General features: G+C 41.0%; 2 protein-coding genes across 2 annotated transcripts; both read right to left on the bottom strand.

Annotated features, from left to right (window-relative positions):
- Positions 1-2,150: 2,150 nt before the first annotated feature.
- On the bottom strand, positions 2,151-9,459 carry LOC118944493 (B-cell receptor CD22; the record flags this gene model as incomplete). The annotated part of the gene is made up of 10 exons (XM_090226766.1): positions 2,151-2,261; positions 4,147-4,271; positions 4,579-4,665; positions 4,789-4,837; positions 4,977-5,058; positions 5,604-5,873; positions 7,151-7,420; positions 7,952-8,221; positions 8,504-8,761; positions 9,093-9,459. Coding segments are annotated over 10 exons (1,881 nt in total), but the record flags the coding sequence as incomplete, so codon positions are not given.
- A 6,110-nt stretch (positions 9,460-15,569) lies between these two features.
- On the bottom strand, positions 15,570-20,400 carry tyrobp (transmembrane immune signaling adaptor TYROBP). The gene is made up of 5 exons (NM_001246340.1): positions 20,306-20,400; positions 17,471-17,491; positions 16,127-16,273; positions 15,782-15,846; positions 15,570-15,637 (listed from the first exon to the last, which is right to left on the bottom strand). The coding sequence occupies exons 1-5, from the start codon at positions 20,349-20,351 to the stop codon at positions 15,581-15,583; spliced, it is 336 nt and encodes a 111-aa protein (NP_001233269.1). The 5' UTR covers positions 20,352-20,400; the 3' UTR covers positions 15,570-15,580.
- Between the last annotated feature and the right edge of the window lie 1,595 nt (positions 20,401-21,995).

The following is a 21,995-nucleotide window of genomic DNA, read 5'->3' as shown; positions in this document are numbered from 1 at the left end:
AGGTTGGCGCTTGCTCATCAGCTCAGTGTTCCACATAATGTAAACAGGTTAAGGGTTTAGATGACCTTCCCCTCAACTTGTTAAGGCACATGGAGCTATGGTGTTGTATCGTTGAATGTCATCTTCCAATTACTTCCACAAAAAACAGTTATCACACTTATCTACAACACTCAAAGGTACAGTACCCATTTGCCCTTTTTAAATGTAGGAAAATATAATATAGCATTCCTACGTGTGGCCTACCTTCAGATATGTTAATTTGAAAGATCATACTCTACACATGCTGGTGCACAAACTGGCTATCAGTCACTTCTGTATATTTCATCTCTAATGAGCCATATACAACATGCAGTTTATATAATGAATTTATTAATAACTGAATACTGGCATCCACAGAATGATAGAGTATCAAACAAAAATATATATATTCTACTCACCTGGCAACTTGAGAGTAATCACACTGGTTGTTTCAAAGAGCCACACCGCATCAAACTGCAACACCACAGGTTGAGGGAATTATACAGCATTAGACAGTAGCAAAGCCAATCATCAAACAGACTGGAGGAAACCTTGCACCATCCCTACGGTGGAGCATGGTGGTGGCAGCATCAACATTGTTTTAATTTAAAGAAGGTGTAACTGTCTCTGTCAATCAGGTTTGGGGTCAATTCCATTTAAATTCAAGAACTACACTGAAATTCCAATTCCAAATATCTTCAAGGCTTTTCAATGAGGAAAATGTGGAATTGGTGTACTTTCTGAATATAGTGGAATTAAAATGGAATTGACTCCAACCCTGCTGTCAATAAGACAGCACAATTGGGATACACATTTACATAATCTAGTCATTCTGTTTTTATCCTCACCAACATGAAATAAACTTAACTATGCTTCAATTTCTTAATAGAAATCCTGTTCTACATTAGCATTGGAAAACATAACAATCAACTGAATGAAAGGAAACACATGAAACTTTATAGAAAGAAACAGGATCACTCACTCATCTACAGAGCATGTCCACAGAATGAGACTGGTCAGCAAATGACCATGCAAATACCATGGACTGATGTGATAATAACAATTTCACAAGCAGAATGCAGGAGTTGAGACTGAAGGTTGACAGGGAAGGTCATGTAACTTTTCTATGTAAGCAGGGAATAGATTTGGTGATTTAGAGACATTCAGTATGTTGACGAGATTATGATAATAATAATAACAATAATAATAATAATTTGTTGGGTGCTTGTGTTTGTCCTATATCCCCTCTGACCTCTGCAGTATTTCCGTGTTCATCTGTTATGAAAAGTAGTACACAGTTCATATGTCCATAATTAATCAATAACTCAGTACCGACATCCACAGCATGATAGATCAGAATAAACAGGGCAAGTGTCTACCTGATACATGTCTTTAATACATCTAGCAATTCTTTCTTCATTTAAAAATGTTTATTTGACAAAAAGCTATTTCAACAAGCAATTTGGGACATACCAACCATACCCTAAACATAAGATATGATCAGTAACACATTTATACACATTCTCCATAAGACTAGCATGAGTGATGATGCATACCAAACTTCATTTTTAAAGTATGTTACATTTTAATGATATCTTATGGAGGAGATAGAGAGAACTCAGAGAGAAAATGTCCAAAATGACTTCCTTCTGAGGGTGAAAAAGATACATTTTAGGGATGATTCTGATATCGGAATATTTCATTATCTGGCCACTACTAGTAAAACGTTATAATAAATGAGTTATAATGACACTTATAATGCCAAATGAATTACAAGTAACTACTTTAACTATTCCTAGTAAATTAGACTTTGTAGTAAATTAGATAAACAGTAAATTGGCTTAGAGTGAGCAGTCCAGCTGAGAAGCAGTTCAGGGGTCGATGGTAGAGATCCTTCTGGCGATGTCACTCATTTGGAGCTACAGTTCTCATCTGGGAGATATGCGAGAGAGAAAAAACAAACAACGTTAATGGAGGTGTGTTACTGAATTCACATTTAGAATATGTTTGTCTCTATGGTCAAACTTGAACTTGTTGCAAATGATTTCATTAGATTGTGAGGTGTATATAACTCTTGATGTTCGTATATTAGCAGAGATAAATTAGTGACATCAAAATATGTCCTACTTTACCTGCACCACTACTGGTGTGGTCTGGCCAGGACAGTGTAAACAACATTGGCAGCATCCTTTGGCTCTTTATCGCCATCCAGTGGTACATTTGTAACTTGAATCTGGTCCAGACTGGGAAGAAAAGAGGAATGGACAGACATTTGAAGTCGGAGGTTTACAAACACTTATGTTGGAGTCATTAAAACTTGTTTTTCAACCACTCCACAAATTTCTTGTTAACAAACTATAGTTTTGGCAAGTCGGTTAGGACAACTACTTTGTGCATGACACAAGTACTTTATCCATTAAGTGTTAACAGACAGATTATTTCACTTATAATTCACTGTATCACAATTCCAGTCAGTCAGAAGTTTACATACACTAAGTTGACTGTGCCTTTAAACAGCTTGGAAAATTCCAGAAAATGATGTCATGGCTTTAGAAGCTTCAGATAGACTAATTAACATAATTTGAGTCATTTGGAGATGTACCTGTGGATGTATTTCAAGGCCTACCACTCAGTGCCTCTTTGCTTGACATCATGGGAAAATCAAAGGAAATCAGCCAAGACCCCAGAAAAAAATTGTAGACCTCCACAAGTCTGGTTCATGAATACATTGGAGCAATTTCCAAATGCCTAAAGGTACCACGTTCACCTGTACAAACAATAATACGAAAGTATAAACACCATGGGACCATGCAGCCGTCTTTCCGCTCAGGAAGGAGGCGCGTTCTCTCACCTAGAGATGAACGTACTTTGGTTCGAAAAGTGCAAATCAATCCCAGAACAACAGCAAAGAACCTTGTGAAGATGCTGGAGGAAAGAGTTACAAAAGTATCTATCTATATCCACAGTAAAACGAATCCTATATCGACATAACCTGAAAGGCCGCTCTGCAAGGAAGAAGCCACTGCTCCAAAACCGCCATTAAAAAAGCCAGACTACGGTTTGCAACTGCACACGGGGACAAATATCTTACTTTTTGGAGAAATGTCCTCTGGTCTAGTGAAACAAAAATAGAACTGTTGGCCATAATGACCATCGTTATGTTTGGAGGAAAAAGGGGGAGGCTTTCAAGCTGAAGAACACCATCTAAACCGTGAAGCATGATGTGGGTGGTAGCATCATGTTGTGGGGTTGCTTTGCTGCAGGAGGGACTGGTGCACTTCACAAAATAGATGGCATCATGAGGTAGGAAAATGATGTGGCTAAATCGAAGCAACATCTCAAGACATCAGCTTGGTTGCAAATGGGTCTTCCAAATGGACAATGACCTCAAGAATACTTCCAAAGTTGTGGCAAAATGGCTTAAGGACAACAAAGTCAATGTGTTGGAGTGGCCATCACAAAGCCCTGACCTCAATCCTATAGAAAATTTGTGGGCAGAACTGAAAAAGTGTGTGCGAGCAAGGAGGCCTAAAAACCTGATTCAGTTACACCATCTCTGTCAGGAGGAATGGGCCAAAATTCACCCAACTTATTGTGGGAAGCTTGTGGAAAGCTACCCAAAACATTTGACCCAAGTTAAACAATTTAAAGGCAATGCTACAAAATACTAAGTGATTGTAAACTTCTGACCCACTGGGAATGTGATGAAACCTCAAATAAAACATTTTCTCTACTTATTCTGACATTTCACATTCTTAAAATAAAGTGGTGATCCTTACTGACCTAAGACAGGGAATTTATACTCTGATTAAATGTCAGGAATGGTGAAAAACTGAGTTTAAATGTATTTGGCTTAGGTGTATGTAAACTTCTGACTTCAACTGTAGGTAATGCAATGTGCCACTGGTCTGTATGTCAGAAAGAGGAAGAGAGAAGGATAAGACAGAGAGGAGATGCATGAGCAGGAAGGGAGAGGGTAGGAGGAGAAAGAGGGAGGAGAGTGTATAAGGGAGAGGAGAGAAGGAGAAAGGTGAGTAGAACGGGGAGAGAGGGGGTAAGAAGAAGAGAAAAGAGGAAGATCAAGGGGAGAGGGTAGGAGGAAGTGAGAGATGTAGGATGGTTGGTTACCTTGGGATCCTGGAGTAATGCACAGTGATATAGTTGAGGATGCTGTCTGCCTCTGTGCAGGGTGGAGCATCCTTCAGGGGTACGATGGAGGGATGGGCCCTCTCATACACCTCCTCTGGCTCCTCCTATCAAACACAGAGAAAATAGGGGGATTCCTATGAGAGGACTGAAGAAGGGTTGATGTCACTTCAATAGAGAGAACCCAAACCTGGCTTTAAAATGTGTCCGAATGATGGGGTTGTAACTACCCCTGATGTATTTACTTGGTAGGTGCAGTGTCATTAAAGTGTAGGTACATATTGTTACCTTTGATCTTTCAAAAGAAGATGGGAATCCAATCATGAGGAATTCTAATGGCATGACCTGATTATTACAAGTGGAACATGGTGTTTCCCTCTAGTGGTGCAGAGTGGGAGTTGTTGTTCAACCTACCGGGATGTCGGACATCTTGCCAGTCCTCAACTGAAGGGTCTGCTGGACTGACTCGTAGAACAGGGTGTCAGCTGTCACCGATGGCCTCTGTTATTCCATATAAATACAACCAATGACAATTCTTTGTTAAACATTTTTCTATATATTATTTCATCACATAATGGCTAGGCTATATTGATGCCAATGCTTGGAGGAGGAAGAGTCAAGTACCTTCTTGTTTTCCTCTGGATATTCCATGTCTACTCTGTGCATGTTTTTGCTGTGAAGAAGGCAGATAGATACAACATATTGATTTCCACAATCAAATGAAGTGTCTAGTAACACTGATTCTGGCCAATGTTCCTGAGGTCCCCTGCCTTCCATAGACCATCATAGTGTTGAAAGGTGTAGTGCGTCACCTGATCATGACGGCCACAGTGAGAGTGATGAGACCAGCAGACACGCCCACAGCTGAGGCCAGGGCGATAACCTTCAGTCTGCCTGCCAATCAGAGAGCACCAACTGGTTCAGTCTGAGTAAATCAGACAGTAGTCACCATCATAGAAGGGAGAATGGGGATGTTTGGGTTAATGACAGTGAGAGTGAAGAAGAGGAAAGAGATGGCCAAGAAGAATGAGAAGAAAATAGGGACAGAAAGATTGACAGACATAAACAGGAAGACAGACAGAGCAAAATATCCAGCTTTTGTCGGCTCCATTAATCAATTATCAAATCTCTAGAGTTCTGTTATCTGATATCAAAGTTCAGCTCTTCTTCCCCTTTTACAGTTAGTGAAAGTTATCCATATATGACTCACAGTTCAGAGAATTGAAATCAGAAAGACTCTGGGATAGTGAGTGGGAAGACTGAGGGGCATACAGTGACACATTTAGACAGGGTGTCTTGCCAAACATGTCTGTGAGACAGACATTACATTTACAGTAGTGATTAAATAAGAAACACACAGGCAGAAGCCATCTGGGTCACTGAGTTCGGACTCCCCACCTCCTACTCTAACCTTCCTCCATCCTGCCCAGTCCACTGACCTCTGACCCTGACAGTGAGGACAGGCGAGCTGTGGACGCCGATACGGTTGCGTGCCTCGCAGTAGTACTGGCCGCTCTCCCCGGGGCTGACCTCAGCGAAGGTGTAGCTTGGGCCCGATCGCGTTACCCAGGCGTCAGCCGCATTGATCCTGAACCACGTGTAGTTGTCCACCGCCGGGTTGGCCTGGCTGCTGCAGGTCAGAGTCAGAGGACGGCCCGCGTCGATCACACTGGAGGGCTGCGCAAACACAGACGTGTTCTTAGGGGCATCTGGGAGAGAGGGGAGAAGAGGAGAGGTGTGTGTGGGGGGCATGCAGAGAGAGAGAGAGAGAGGGATAGGGGAGAGGATAAAAATGGTGGCATGGAGGGGGAGTGAAAGAGAGAAAGGATAATAGGATAGACAGACAGGCAGCCAAGGGCAGAGAGAGGGGTGAGAGAGAGAGGAGAAGGAGGGAAGGGGGGAGTAGACCGACAGGCAGCCAAGGGCAAAGAGAGGAGAGAGAGAGAGAAGAGAACGGGAAAAGGGGGGGAGTAGACCAACAGGGAGTCAAGGTGATGGAGGAGAGAGAGAGAGGGAGAAAACAAGGAAAGTTAAACAAATATTTAGAGAGATAGAAAGATTTTTGAGAAATTACAAAACAGAGGGGGCGAGAGGGATCGAGAGAGAAAGAGAGAGAGACACTGACAGAGACAGGTAGATTGATTGGTTCCTCCACAGTGCAGAAAGGAGTTTAGGTGTCATTTTGCATACAGAGGAACCTGAGCAGCACACTGGCTCCACACACACTCCTGCTCACCTTAACACACTCCTGAGGTTGGACATACACTGAGTGGACAAAACATGACATAGACTGACCAGGTGAATCCTATGATCCCTTATTATATGTCACCTGTTAAATCCACTTCAACCAGTGTAGATGAAGCGGTGGAGGCAGGTTAAAGAAGGATTTTTAAGGCCTGAGACAATTGATACATGGATTGTGTATGTGTGCCACTCAGAGGGTGAATGGTCAAGACAAAATATTTAAGTGCCTTTGAACAGGGTACGGTAGAAAGTGCCAGGCACACCAGTTTGGGTGTGTCAAGAACTGCAGCACTGCTGGATTATTCACGCTCAACAATTTCCCGTGTGTATCAAGCATGGTCCACTACCCAAAGTACATCCAGCCAACTTGACACAACTGTGGGAAGCATTGAGGTCAACATAGGCCAGCATCCCTATGGAATGGTTTTGACACCTTGTAGAGTCCATGGCCCGACAAATTGAGTCTGTTCTGAAGGAAGGTGTTCCTAATGTTTTGTACACTCAGTGTACACCATATCTCTCTCTTGGAATAGAAGAGCTTGCAAAATGACCACAGTATTTTCATCAATTTACAGTGTGCGGTCAGGAACCATTATCAGATTTCCTGACAGTTTCATAACATTATCAGCTACAGTGTTATATCTGTACAATCCAGGCAACAATTCAGAACAGTGGACAGCCAGCCATTATTTGAACATTACTTATACAGAAGATTTTAGAGAAATCTTGTTGTTCTACTTACAGAGAATGGCGAGGGTGAAAACAGAGGAGCTGCCCTGTCCATGTTGGTTCCAGGCCGTGCAGTAGTACTGTCCTCCGTTCTGTGATCGGACGCTGGAGAAGGAGATGTTCTGTGTTGACCCTTTGGCCCAGGTCTGACCCCCCATGATCTTGAACCAGGCATAGCGGTCCACTGGGGGGTGGGCCTTGCTGCTGCAGGTCAGGTTGACAGAGTAGCCTTCCTTGATGTCTCCTGTTGGACTAACCAACACCTTGGTGCTCTTTGGAGAGTCTGGACAACAAAACAATACATTATTGTTATAATGTATTCGCTTAGCAGAGTAGTAACATAAATTGCAGGTATGAAAAGTAGAGTTATGCAGTGACAATTTAAAAAGTCAAAATGCCCTTGTGGACATTGTGGAAAGTGTACTGTAAACTTCCTGTTGTAGGCCTTGTGACAAATGATGCCCCCATAGTTGCTAAAATAAACAAATTACCCAATCATGATTGACCAAGAATACCCTCACAGACAGTGCCATGAACTACTAGCAGTTTGGCACTTGGTCATGTGAAAGATGAATCGATGTTCAACCTTTACAACAGTAATATACTTGTATTCCCTATAGAAGGCAATAACTTAATATGACCATATCAGACTCACTAGCTATACACTAATTGTTGTATTGACCATAGAACTAGAATTCCAATTCCATGGTATCAACTGCTTCCAAAACCGTACCGCAAGCAATGTTTGTCTAAAAACACTAAATACGCACTGATAATGTATAGACATGCATAGATACCAACAGCCAGCCCTTACATGTGACGTTTAGCAGGACAGGTTTGGACCTCTCTGTACCAAGTGGGTTGCGTGCCACACAGAAGTACTCTCCCCGGTCGGTGTGGGACACCCTCTTCAGGTGGAGCTGGGGTCTGAAGCTGTCTGGAATGCTGCCACTCTCCCTGTCCTTAAACCAGGCATAGCTCTTCACCACCGGAGCCCCACTGCTGTTGCAGGTCATAGTCACAGAGACCCCCTCCACTACCACACCCATGGGACTCACCTCAATCACGGTGGAACGAGGAGCATCTAGGGGATGTTGGGGAGAGCGAAGGAGAGAGAGTTACTACATTGTTGGAGCTAGAAACACAAGCATTTTGCTATTCCCGCAAGAACATTTGCTAAACATGTGTATGTGACCAATAAAATAGGGTTTGATTTAAGAGGTGAAGATAATGAAAAGAAGAAAATGAAATGGGAAGATGGAGAGGAGAGAGAGAGAGAGAGAGACGGGGAATAGAAAGTAAATACTAACTGAAACCTATAAGGTCATGAAAATTCAAACGTCAATCACACATAAACACTACTCACGTCCCAGAGTCAAGGCCAGCGGTGGAGACTGGACATTCTGTGGGGGGATTGGGCGACAGGTGTAGGTACCAGCGTGCTGGCTGTCAAAGTTGTAGATGGTCAGCCACTTCTCAGGTGATCCCAGGTTGATGCCGTTCCTGTAGAGAGCAAGACTCCTCCCTTCTGCAGCACAGCCTCTGGCCATACAGCCCAGGTACACTGTCTCTCCTGACCCAAACATGTTGGCTGTCCTCGCAGGATGGACCTGAACCTGAAGCTCTGGGAGCAACACAGACAGAGAGAATTATGGAACAACATTCAACGAATATAACTCTGATTTGTTTACCTTACATCATATTCCTCTGTGCTATGACGTAAGGCGTTGATATAGCCTCAACAGCTGTGTGTATTAGAGACAGTTACTGTATGTGTATGTCCTGGAATAATTGTGGCTCGGAGAAGCATGTATCACAGTGAACATGGTAAATGTCAATGGATATGCTCCACAACATGCTACAATGAATACATTTCAAGCACAGATTAACATGGGATTTATAGAGATTTAATCAAATGAACCAAAATTACAAAAGCTGCAGGATAGATGACTGACCTGTGACAAAGAGCGAGACGGTGTCCGGGGAGGTCCATCGTCCCTGTGGGTGGTCTGTCTCAAACCTGAAGTGGTACTGTCCAGCATCGCCAAGGTTCACGTTGGTGATCTGGATCCCACAGCTTTTATGGCTGCCTGTATACTTTGTCCTTCCTCTATAAGACATGCTAACTAAGCTGGAGTCAGAGTGGTGGGCAAACTCCCTCCGGCCAGAGACCCTGAACCACATCACCCTCCTGACAGTGTGTCCTGATGGGTAGTCATACCAACAAGGGAGAGTGACAGTGGTCCCAGCCCAGACACAGATCTCTCTCCGGGTGAAGGACACAGTCCACTTGCTACCCTCAGAGCCTGGAAGAAAGCACAAACATTACTGATGAAGCCAATAATGTGTGCAGGGTGTCCTCATGTGCTGCCTGCTGCTGACTCTCTGTCTCACAGATCAATACCATATAAATAACCTGTGCGCAATGCAAGGACACCTGGGTAACTTTAGAAGTATAAGCACAGAACAGAATGATTTTAGAACATGGGCCATAGGCTACTGAAGTGGCATTTAATAAAATGCCGGTAACTAAGGTGCAATAAGTTGTATTCTGCAGTTACCTGGTAAAGCGGTGAGGATGGCGCTCAATGCAAACGCAACTGTTAACATGTCTCCGCACAAGCCCTACAAAGTCAAATTCAACCAGAGAGTGAAAATTGATATGAGTGAACAGAAGGAAAGAAAGCAACGATCAGCATCAACATCATCATGACCAATAGATCACCGAAGACCCACCTCGCCAGGTGTCCTTGTCCTCTTTTCTCACAGAGTAGCCAGGAAAGTCAGTCTGCGCGCCGGGCAATCGGTGTCTTTTATTATGAGGACGCAGGTCGCGGAATTTGTTTGTGAGGCTGACCCAACCTAGGAGAAGATAGAAGAGGAGGCGGAGACGGGTCAGTCTCGAGTCTCTAGCCATCACCTCTAACCATGTCGAATCATGCTCCTGCCGAGCTCTCCTCCACAACCCGCTTTAGCTCCGATTATGCAACCTGGACTCATGGGTAGACGTAAGAAAGTAAACGTAAATCCGGGATGCTCAAATTAGTAAATTACGTTTGGTATGGTATGTATTAATTTGTAGTTATCCATAATCTATTTCATATGATATGTTATGAATTCCAATTTGTTGTGGCTAAAGTTAAACTCTAACATTAGCTAGGTGGCTAACATAAGCTAGGCTAGGGGTTAGGGTTAGTGTTAAGGTTAGGGGTGTAGTGCTGCCGGAGTGCAAAGGAGAGGTGCTCCCTCACTTTTTGCAATTTGAGAATACATGGACCTGGTAAAATTATTTATGGAAAATGTTTTCTGATAAATTCTAAATACATTTGATTGAATTCCTAGTACAATTCCATGACAAACCAAATAAATATGTACAGTACCAGTCAAAAGTTTGAACACACCTACACATTCAAGGATTTTTCTTTATTTTTACTATTTTCTACATTGTAGAATAATAGTGAAGACATCAAAACTATGAAATAACACATATGGAATCATGTTGTAACTAAAAAAAGAGCTAAACAAATCTATATATTTTTTATTTGAGATTCTTCAAAGTAGTCACCTTACCTTGGTGGCATTCTTGATATTCTCTCAACCAGCTTCATGAGGTAGTCACCTGGAATGCATTTCAATTAACAGGTATGCCTAGTTAAAAGTTAATTTGTGGAATTTCTTTCCTTCTTAATTAATATGTTTGATCCAATCTGTTGTGATGTGACAAAGTAGGGGTGGTATACAGAAGATAGCCCTATTTGGTAAAAGACCCAGACCATATTATGCAAGAACAGCGCAAATAAGCAACGAGAAAGACAGTCCATCATTACTTTAAGACATTAAGGTCAGTCAATATGGAACATTTCAAGAACTTTGAAAGTTTCTTCAAGTGCAGTTGCAAGAGCCATCAAGGGCTGTGATGAAACTGGCTCTCATGAGGACCTCCACAGGAAAGGAAGACCCAAAGTTACCTCTGCTGCAGAGGACAAGTTCATTAGAGTTACCAGCCTCAGATTGAAGCCCAAATAAATGCTTCACAGAGTTCAAGTAACATACACATCTCAACATCAACTGTTCAGAGGAGACAGAGTGAATCATGCCTTCATGGTCGAATTTCTGCAAAGAAATCACTACTATAGGACACCAATAATAAGAAGAGACTTGCTTGGGCCAAGAACCACGAGCAATGGACATTAGACCGGTGGAAATCTGTCCTTTGGTCTGATGAGTCCAAATTTTAAATTTTTGGTTCCAACCACCAAGTTTTTGTGAGATACAAAGTAGGTGAACAGATGATCTCTGCATGTGTGGTTCCCACCGTGAAGCATGGAGGAGGAGGTGTGATGGTGTGGGGGTGCTTTGCTGGTGACACTAGCAGTGATTTATTTAGAATTCAAGGCACACTTAACCAGCACCACAGCATTCTGCAGTAATACGGTATCCCATCTGGTTTGCGCTTAGTGGGACTATCATTTTTTTTCAACATGACAATGACTCAAAACACACCTCCAGGCTGTGTAAGGGCTATTTGACCAAGGAGGGTGATGGAGTGCTGCATCAGATGATCTGGCCTCCACAATCACCCGACCTCAACCCAATTGAGATGGTTTGGGATGAGTTGGACCACAGAGTGAAGGAAAAGCAGCCAACAAGTGCTCAGAATATGTGGGAACTCCTTCAAGACTGTTGGAAAAGGATTCCCCATAAAGCTGGTTGAGAGAATGCCAAGAGTGTTCAAAGCTGTAGTCAAGGCAAATGGTGGCTTCTTTGAAGAATCTAAAATATAACATATATTTTTATTTGTTTAACACTTTTTTGGTTACTACATGATTCCACATGTGTTAATTCATATCGTTGATGTCTTCACTATTATTCTAGAATGTAGAAAATAGTTTAAAAAAAACAACAACACTTGAATGAGCACTGTAGGTGTGTCCAGACTTTTGAAGGGTACTGTCTAGAGGTAGGTAAATGGTGGTTTCTTCCCTGTCTTCTCTCTGGCGTTGTCGATAATGATGCCCAACAATAGTCTACGTGTGCACACACGTGTGTCTGCCTCGATATTCATAAAACTCCAAGGACCCCCTCTTGAACAGTGGAACCCAGAACAATTTGTGACCACTACGGTATGTATTTGTGTTTTCATTAGGCTATAGCCTACAAATAATTACACCACATACAGTAATCACAGGCCTATTAGGCTACAGGCCTACTGAAGGATTATTGTTGTTTGTTCCTGAACTGGCCAAATGGCTGAGCTACCCTTCAGCTATCCTCCAGCACCACAAGTTGGTTAAACTTTATTAACATAATTGTGCAATCCTGGCGCTGTCCTTTCAACACCACGAAGGGTGCTACAATTGCTTAAAATGACATTCATCAAAATCTGTTGCCTACGCCTAATGGTAATTTTCATCACTTATTATTCTTATTATTATTACAAATAGAAGATTATTACTTCTCAAAATGGTGCTCGTTTAGTAGTTAGATCAATGCTGAATCAATGTCTAGATCACATAATTATTAATTTTCATCTTACAGAACAGAATGTAATAATATAGCATAGTAGGCCTATATCGTTACTGTTACATCAAAAACACCACCTCATCTCTAATGATGGTTAGCCTGAGCTGAATAGTCCCCCAAAAATGATGTGTCAAATCTCAACAGAGTTCGTCGCTAGGCAGGATATATACTTTGAAACAAAATACAAGAAAGGCTAATAGTTTGTTAGCACCATCTGCTCTAATTCACTTAGAAACAGCAATGATTATGATCAATCAAATGATTGGCACGGAGAAGCAGTTTGGACTTTTCACTGGTAAAACATGAATAATTATCATTCACGATTGACAGTGATGATAGCCTATTTTGAAATTAGGTAGCCTAAGCCTGTTTGATGGTATTAAAAACAGAACATGTTCTTAAACAAAATGTGTGGGCATAGCCAGATGTTGCAATTGGAGGATGCATTTTATGCATATTCTAAAATGATAGGCTATTCCATTGGCTACATCTGTACATCTGTACAAACTTTGATTGATGAAAACATGTTATTTTGTGCTCCCTCACCTAACAAAATAGCACTACACCACTGGTTAAGATTAGGGTTATTATTTAGGTTAAAGGGTTAAGGTTAGGGTTAGGGGAAGGGTTAACGTAAACTCACATAAACTCGTACATTGCCTTGGTCCGTACAATTGCCCTTATTATAGTGCCCCAAAAACGTAATACTTCCAGATCAACTGTAATGTCAATACCATTGTAAAGCACAATTTCTCCCCTTTCCAACAGAATCAATTACATGACCTAAACGCTGCCCGTTTCTGCATAATTCAAGCGTCTGGTCTTTTTTTAAATGGCGGGTGGGGAAGCGAAACTAATGCGTGATAGTGAGAAGGAGAATGTTGCGTGGGAAAATAGCTTTTTTTCACTCGATCTTTCCAATTTATCACCTTATCGCCTCTAAAATGTAAATATATCAATATAAAGAGTTTATATAATGTGTCATTACATACCTATTTTAAGGTTTGTGTCAAATTTGAATCGGGTTTTTAGGGCGGTGCTAAAGTGATCTTAGAAGTAAACAGCGGCTTTGAGAATGATGATCGCATGCAATGATGACGAAAAAAATAACTAGGTATCCCCCCGTCACTGACCATTTCTTGTTTTGAAAGGATGATAGAAGTGCTACACCTGGTGGAGAGAGATTGTAATACAGAAATAGTTGCTTTATGCGTGCTGTACGTTACGACATGACACGTCACGATGTAACGGAGGGTCAGTTTTTTCAACATTTCTCCAATACTATAGAGCCATTACCATGTCGATCAAGGCTTGAATAGAAACCTAGTTCACACCCCCGATTTTGAAGTCAACACAGTCGCTACAGTCCTATTCGTTTTCTTTGTAGCCTCGTTTGAATGTTCCGTTTGCCACATTTGTAGGGAATGGGGTGAGTTTACGTTAGCTAACATGTTAAATAGTTGCAAAGTAGCTAAAAGGTAGTAAGTAGTAGCAAAGTTGCTAATTAGCTAAAATACTAAAGTTGCGTTATACTTTTGTAACCATACGAAACTTAACATACTAATTTCAGCATCCCAGATTTTTGTTTACTATGTAGTGTCAAGTCTATGAGACCAGCCTGGTCTATTAATCTATTAAATGAAACTTTACTCCCGTTCCAGTGACTGCTCAGTCAAATGTGGCAGCGCAATCAATTTCCCGCTGCTGACACATGATCCATTGTTTACAACTCACCAACCCTACAGCAAGGGCAAAAACTGTGGTGTCTTTGTTTTGATTAGATATGCTTATGATTATACAACCTACCTCAATATGTCAGTGTTAGAAAGATGCAATTCATTTAAGATGTAAACACATCTGAAGTAGGTCTAAAAATGTGGGGAAAGGATTTTCATTCATCAAAATGTTTTGTTAATGTTTATTTTAGGTATGGAGACATAATTTAGTTGTGAATAAAAACATTGAACAATGTATTTGATATGTAACCACCTAACCAATACAATAAACAGCACTGAGCTCCTAAATCTTAAAAAAACAAATATTTGACATTTTTTGAGAAACGCATCCTAAGTCCACACATCAGCCAGGCTAACACATTCCAAGCATATGCAATTATTAATATTCATATTAATTTCTTATGATTTTCAAAGAGGATGTAGAGACTTTCCCCCCCACATTATTATGAATTAACCACAACCCTGGTGTTGATAGTGAGTAAGGGACTCCAGCTTATGACTAACAGGGAGCAGACAGAAACTCAATTTAAAATATCTCTGGGAAGTTTTTCATCCCAGTTGACTAATAGTTTTTCAGATCATATGACTAATATTAATAATAGGCAATATCAGTGGAGGCTGCTGAGTGGAGGACAGCTCATAATGATGGCTGGAAAGGAACGAATGGAATGTCATAAAACTCATAGAAACCATGTGTTTGATACCATTCCACCTACCTGGCTTCAGCCTTTACCATGAGCCAGTCCTCCCCAATTAAAGTGCCACCAACATCCTGAGGGCAATATTAATGGGGCTTCCATGAACTATTTCTGGCAATATACAAATGATGTACTTATGAAACACAGAATAAAATAACCCCATTAATATACAGAAATGACTTAATTAAGTCAAATAAAACAGATATATAATGAAATAAAATTGCATGTAAATCATAGAAAACAACACTATAAAAGGTAGCCTATTAAACAAACATTAATATGTCTATTTATGTCAAATATATACAATATCTCTTGAATGTGTCAAATGCTATTCTATTAATTTTACAATTAGACAGACACACAAAAGTTGAAAGATAACAGTAAGGAGATGAGTATAAATATAAATCCTAGATGTGCGAAGTTCAGTCCTTGTCAGATTTAAGCACCAGGCAGCAAGATACATGCAGTCTGTCCAAAAAAGTAGTCTCATTTCTGAAACTGTTGGAGATCACTGTACACGTCTGACTGAAATCCATGCAGCTCCTACAACAGTAAAGGCAAAAATAAAACAATTCAACAGGGAAGGAATCATAAGTGGATCACACCAGACATAAACAGTTACTCCATATGAATTAATATTCTGTATGCTTTGAGGACTGTGCTCTACTATGGCTAGTGCCTCAGTACCTGGTAGGGAGACTCTGTGATTTCTACTGTCTTCCTTTTTGATGCTGTGATTGTTTTCCCTTTTCCTGAGGAGAGGTGACAAACAGAGTGGGATTAGGGATTAGTGGAGGATGCAAGCAAGCACACACACACAGTCACACACAGTCACACACACACACACACACACACACACACACACACACACACACACACACACACACACACACACACACACACACACACACACACACACACACACACACACACACACACACACACACACACACACACCCACACACACACACACACACACACACACACACACACACACACACACACACACACACACACACACACACCCCTCACCCTCCAGTCTGGATTCCTGTTGACTCCTCTTCTTCCGGATGGTAGCAAAACAGAACACGGTGAGAGCGATGAGGAGGGTCAGGATGATGTCACAGGCAATGATTCCCACCACTACCCCCATATCTATCTGATAGCAGTGGCCACAGTCTGGAGAGAGAGAGAGCATTCTGATTACTGACCATAGTCAAAACATGGGTTGTGGCACAAGAGTTTTGGGATATAGGATGAGTTGAAATAGTATAAAGAGTGGTTAAAGTTAATTTGTAGCTAGGGGGCAGTATTTTCATTTTTGGATAAAAAACGTTCCCGTTTTAAACGGGATATTTTGTCACGACAAGATGCTCGACTATGCATATAATTGACAGCTTTGCATAGAAAACACTCGGACGTTTCCAAAACTGCAAAGATATTGTCTGTGAGTGCAACAGAACTGATGTTACAGGCGAAACCCAGATAAAAATCCAACCAGGAAGTGCCCCACATTTTGAAAGCCCTGCATGCCAATGACTCCTTATATGGCTGTGAATGGGCTACGAATGAGCTTACGCCTTCTACGTAGTCCCCAAGGTGTCTACAGCATTGTGACGTCTTTTTACGCATTTATGTTGAAGAATAGCCGTAAGTGACCACATTGAGAAAGTGGTCACATGATGCTCCCGCAGAAAATCTTGCGTCAAGTACAGAAGTAGCCATTTTTCCAATCGCTTCTTATGAGAAACCAATTGTCCCGGTGGATATTTTATCGAATAGATATGTGAAAAACACCTTGAAGATTGATTCTAAACAATGTTTGTCATGTTTCTGTCGATACTATGGAGCTAATTTGGAAAAAAGTTTGGCGTTGTAGTGACCACATTTTCCGGTCGATTTCTCAGCCAAACGTGAAGAACAAATGGAGCTATTTCGCCTACAAAAATAATATTTTTGGAAAAAAGGAACATTTGCTATCTAACTGGGAGTCTCCTGAGTGAAAACATCCGAAGTTCTTCAAAGGTAAATGATTTAATTTGATTGCTTTTCTTATTTTCGTGAAAATGTTGCCTGCTGCCAGCAGAGCCTAGCATAGCATTATGCCATGATAAACTTACACAAATGCTTGTCTAGCGTTGGCTGTAAAGCATATTTTGAAAATTTGAGATGACAGTGTGGTTAACAAAAGGCTGTGTCTCAATATATTTCATTTGTGATTTTCATGAATAGGAACATTTTCTGGGTATATTTATGTCCGCTGCGTTATGCTAATTAGTTTGAGGCGATGATTACATGCGGGATGGGTAGTATCAAGAAGGCACCTGCTCTCAATTATTACAAAAATCGATAGTGGTATCAACAGCAGCTAAATACCTTGTTCTCCTTCGGCAGGACCTGAAAGAAAAGAGAGATCAAGGATCAAGAAAGAAAATAGCAAAATAAGTGAAGGGAATGTTAATTCACTTACAAAAGCAGATAACAGAACATGTACTGTATAACATCTATATATTATCTCTTGAATGACTCCAATGCAGGTGAAAAAAGGACACTTCTTCCTTTTCTTCACTTCTTCTTTTTGGGTACATTTCTTGTAAATTCACTCCCAAATTCACCCCCAACTCGCACAAACAAACACTTCAAAAAGTCAACACATAGACTCTATTTCAACAATCATTTTTATTTGTTTAGAAAAATGAATTCTAACACTAGATATGCGTCTTTTAGAAAAGTGCTCCTGTGTCCTTTAGAAAATATTTACTACTGACTTATTTACTTAACCTCTATTTTATCAGAGAATCATACTGAAACTAAATGATCCATGAATTACAGATGAGCCATGAATTACATAAATTACAGAAAACACACACATCAAAATATAAACACAAAACACAAGCAGAAATAAAAACACAGTTATAGAAATCAAACACAATCAGTGATAAGGTCCTCAATCAACTTTCTGAATTGCCCTAGAGGCACCAGAACATCACATTTAATTAAGAACATTCTGAAGATTGTTCCACAAATAACATGCAAGAAAACTAAAAGCTTATTTACCTAACTCAGTAGAGACAAAAGGAATTAGGAGTTAGCCATCCCTGAGACAGGGTGTGGTAACTTCTATGTCTAAAGTTTAGTAAGTATGTTTGGTACAGTGGGACTTTTTTGTCAAAGGGCTTTATAAATGAAACCATAGCAATGTTTCAACCTACGTGACATCAGAGGGCCAACCAACTTTCCAGTAGAGAATGCCGTGATTTGTACAAAAATTGTCGCCAGTAATAAAGCGCAGTACACTGTGATAAACTGCATCTAATGGCTTTAATGAAGTGGCAGCTGTGTTCGTATAGTCGCCATAGTCTAGGACTGATAGCAACGTCGACTGAATAATCTGCTTTCTACTATTTAGCGAGAGGCAGGACATATTTCTATAGAAGAAGCCTATTTTTATTCTCAGCTTGTTAACTATACTGAACAAAAATGTATATGCAACATGTAAAGTGTTGGTCCCATGTTCCATGAGCTGGAATAGAAGATCCCAAAAATGTTCCATACGCACAGAAAAGCTTATTTTTCTCAAATTTGGTGCAAAATTTTGTTTACATCCCTGTGAGTGAGCATTTCTCCGATCCAAGATAATTGATCCACCTGACAGGTGTGGAAGAAGCTGGTTAACAACATGATCATTACACAGGTGCAACTTGTGCTGGAGATAATAAAAGGCCACTCTAAAGTGTGCGGTTTTGTCACAGATGTCTCAAGTTTTGAGGGAGAATGCAATTAGCATGCTGACTGCAGGAATGTCCACCAGAGCTGTTGCCAGATAATTGTATGTTAATTTCTCTACCATAAGCCGCCTCTAACATCGTTGTATAGAATTTGGCAGTATGTCCAACCGGCCTCAAAACAGAAGACCACGTGTAACCACACCAGCCCAGGACCTCCACGTTTGGCTTCTTCACCAACGGGATCATCTGAGACCAGACACCCGGACAGCTGATGAAACTGAGTATTTTCGTCTGTGTCCCGTAAGGGCATAAGCCCACCCACAAAGCCCTTTTGTGGGAAAAAACGAATTCTGATTGGCTGGGCCTGGCTCCCAAGTGGATGGACCTGGCTCAGAAGTGGGTGGGCTTATGCCCTCCCAGGCCCACCCATGGCTGAGTCCCTGCCCAGGCAAGTGAAATCCATAGATTAGAGCCTAATTTATTTAATTAATTTTTCAGTTGACTGATTTCCTTATATGAACTAACTCAGTAAAATTGTTGAAATTGTTGCATGTTGCTTTCATATTTTTGTTCAGTATAACTCATCAATATGCTATTTAAAAGACAGCTTTTCATCTATCAGATGCCCAGATATTTGTAAGCACGGACACGATCAATATGGAAACCATCCAAAGTAGATTATGCTTAAATCATCAGACTTACTTTTATTCACTCCAGAGAATAACATATACTTAGTTTTACCTGCATTCAGTACTAATTTCAGGTCAATAAAGTTTTTATGTTATACAATGAAGGCAGACTGTAGTTCAGATAGAGCCTGGTCAACCGTGGGGGCAATAGCATACACAACAGTATCATCGGCATACAAGTGCAGGGTACAATTTTTTTACAGACAAGTAGACATTGTTAATGTAAACTGTAAAAAGTACAGGGCCCGGAATCGACCCTTACGGGACACCTTTCATAATATCCAGGAAGCCTGATTTAACACCATCAGCAGATATACATTGAGTTCTGTCTGTCAAGAAAGTGTTAAACTAGTTACATGCAGCCTGGTCTAGGCCAAATTGAGGAAAGCCTCTGAATTAGCAGTGAGTGATCAACAATATCGAAAGCCTTTGACAGGTCAATGAAGAGGACAGCACAATGTTGACTTTTATCCATACACTTAATCACATAATTTACAACTAGGGATGCCTCTCTAAAGCCTCTGACATTATGTTGTGTAGAGAAACTCTATTATCAATATGATCACAATTTAAAAACAGGTAAACTCAGTTACTTGAGAAAGTAACGGTTAAGGGTCAGTAACATGTAACATGTCAGCTAACTATTTACTAACCTTAATAAGCCTTATCCTAACCTTAAACGTACCTCTTACCCTAACCCTTATTCTTAACCTAACCCTAACAGTAACCTTAGCATGCAGTTACTTATCAACAGATAGTTTGTTGATAATATGACCACATGGTGAGCTACTTACCAAATAATCCTTTCAGGGGAGCCACGATACAGAGGGCCTTGCCCATTTTCAGCCTGGTCCTACTAAGGAGACTAGAGGAGAGGAGAGGTCTAAGGCTCCGGGTCCCTGGTGCTTTGTCCAAGGTAATCTGTCCCCAATGACTCTGTGGTAGAGCTAGCAAAACAGACAAGGTAACATGTAAACCTTAGGAGTGCTAGAGACAGTGGTCTGTGTGTCCTGTAACTGTGTGTCCGTGTGTGAGAGAGCAAAGGGGGAGCAGACTGACAAGGAAGCCAGTGAGTGAGTTTCTGTTTCTGCCCCTGTGATGTCATGTCCACATGAGTGTTGAACACACATCAGCTCACACAGATTGATAACATACATGTCGTTTTGAGAACACAAGACATTGTCAGTGGCTCAAATATTAAAAACTTTTCTCCCCCAATATAACTTTTTCACCCTCTTGATATACTTCTATTAATTTAGATTCATGCTTAAAGCAGCAATCAGCAGTTGAAACAATAACAATGTGTTCTACCTGCCCCTGTTTCAGGGAAAAGCTGAGGGATGTGGCTGGAGAAATGTAACCATTCTCAAATTCATAGACATTGCTTTGGATGCAAGGACTGACCAGTCGTTATATCCACATTATAGTTTTGACCATGTTGAGGCTATACAGTGTTAAATTAGTAGCAGCTACTGTTACTGTATTGTAATGTATACCAATATTGTCTTCATACAATGCTGGTATAGTTTGCCATTTCTGGGGGCCAGTGAGGCAGGAGTGTGTCTAAACCCATTTCTTAAAAATACAATCAGAACCTCACTTCCCTGAATGGTAGGTCAGGCCAATACCAGAGAAGTCAGGGAGGGGTTTTACTTCTGACTTTTAGTCGTTAGACTCACACCAGCTCAGGAAATGACCTAGCCGATCAACATGAGGAGCCTCGACACACTATACACCTCATACACTACTGTGATGGGTCAACTGAACACTCTGTGACCTTCACGTTTCAGAATTTATCAGTGAAACAGTTCAAATCATAATGTAGAAAACAGAGACACATTTTAGACAAATATTGACCTTTATTTGTCACCCTACAGTGTTATCTGACAGATCAAGTACCCAGATCTCAGCAGACAGTGTCGTCCACTTCTGCTAATTGTGGATGAGGGATGTGAGCTCTGCTATTTGTTTCTGACAAAGGCCTTGCTTGTTACCATGGCGCCCACACTAGACCTTTTCCGCTCAGCGTCCTGCAGATTGGCAGTTTTTTTCTTCTTTCTAACATGACCTGTGGTTTTCTGTAGGCTGTGGTTACCAACACATGAGAGCAGCTCTAGCCAAGCCTGATTCTCTCAACCACAAGTTCATCTGAAATGATAGCTTACCCTGTCGGCACAATAAGCACCTCCCTACATTAGGGACATAAGATAGCCTATCTATAAAAGACACATTGGATGGAAATCAACAGTCAACTCAGAGTTCACATTTCAGAGTGTACCACAGAGACAAACATCATACACTGTCATACCAGGGGCAGTGGGTTGACCATGGCACTTCACATTCAAAGTGCTTTCATCTCAGAGTTGAGTAGGTAAACTAATATAGGCCTACACACTGGACATTCATAAAAACAATTTCTATGGCACTGGTCAAAAAGGTTCTCAGGCAACAACATTGCTATTTTAGGGTGAGGGTGAGGGATGT

The sequence above is a fragment of the Oncorhynchus mykiss genome, chromosome 3 (genome assembly GCF_057628025.1).
Source record: "Oncorhynchus mykiss isolate SJ-2025 chromosome 3, ASM5762802v1, whole genome shotgun sequence".
NCBI lineage: Eukaryota > Metazoa > Chordata > Actinopteri > Salmoniformes > Salmonidae > Oncorhynchus > Oncorhynchus mykiss.
Note: the sequence above shows the minus strand (reverse complement) of the source record. Positions and strands in the feature narration are given on the sequence as shown.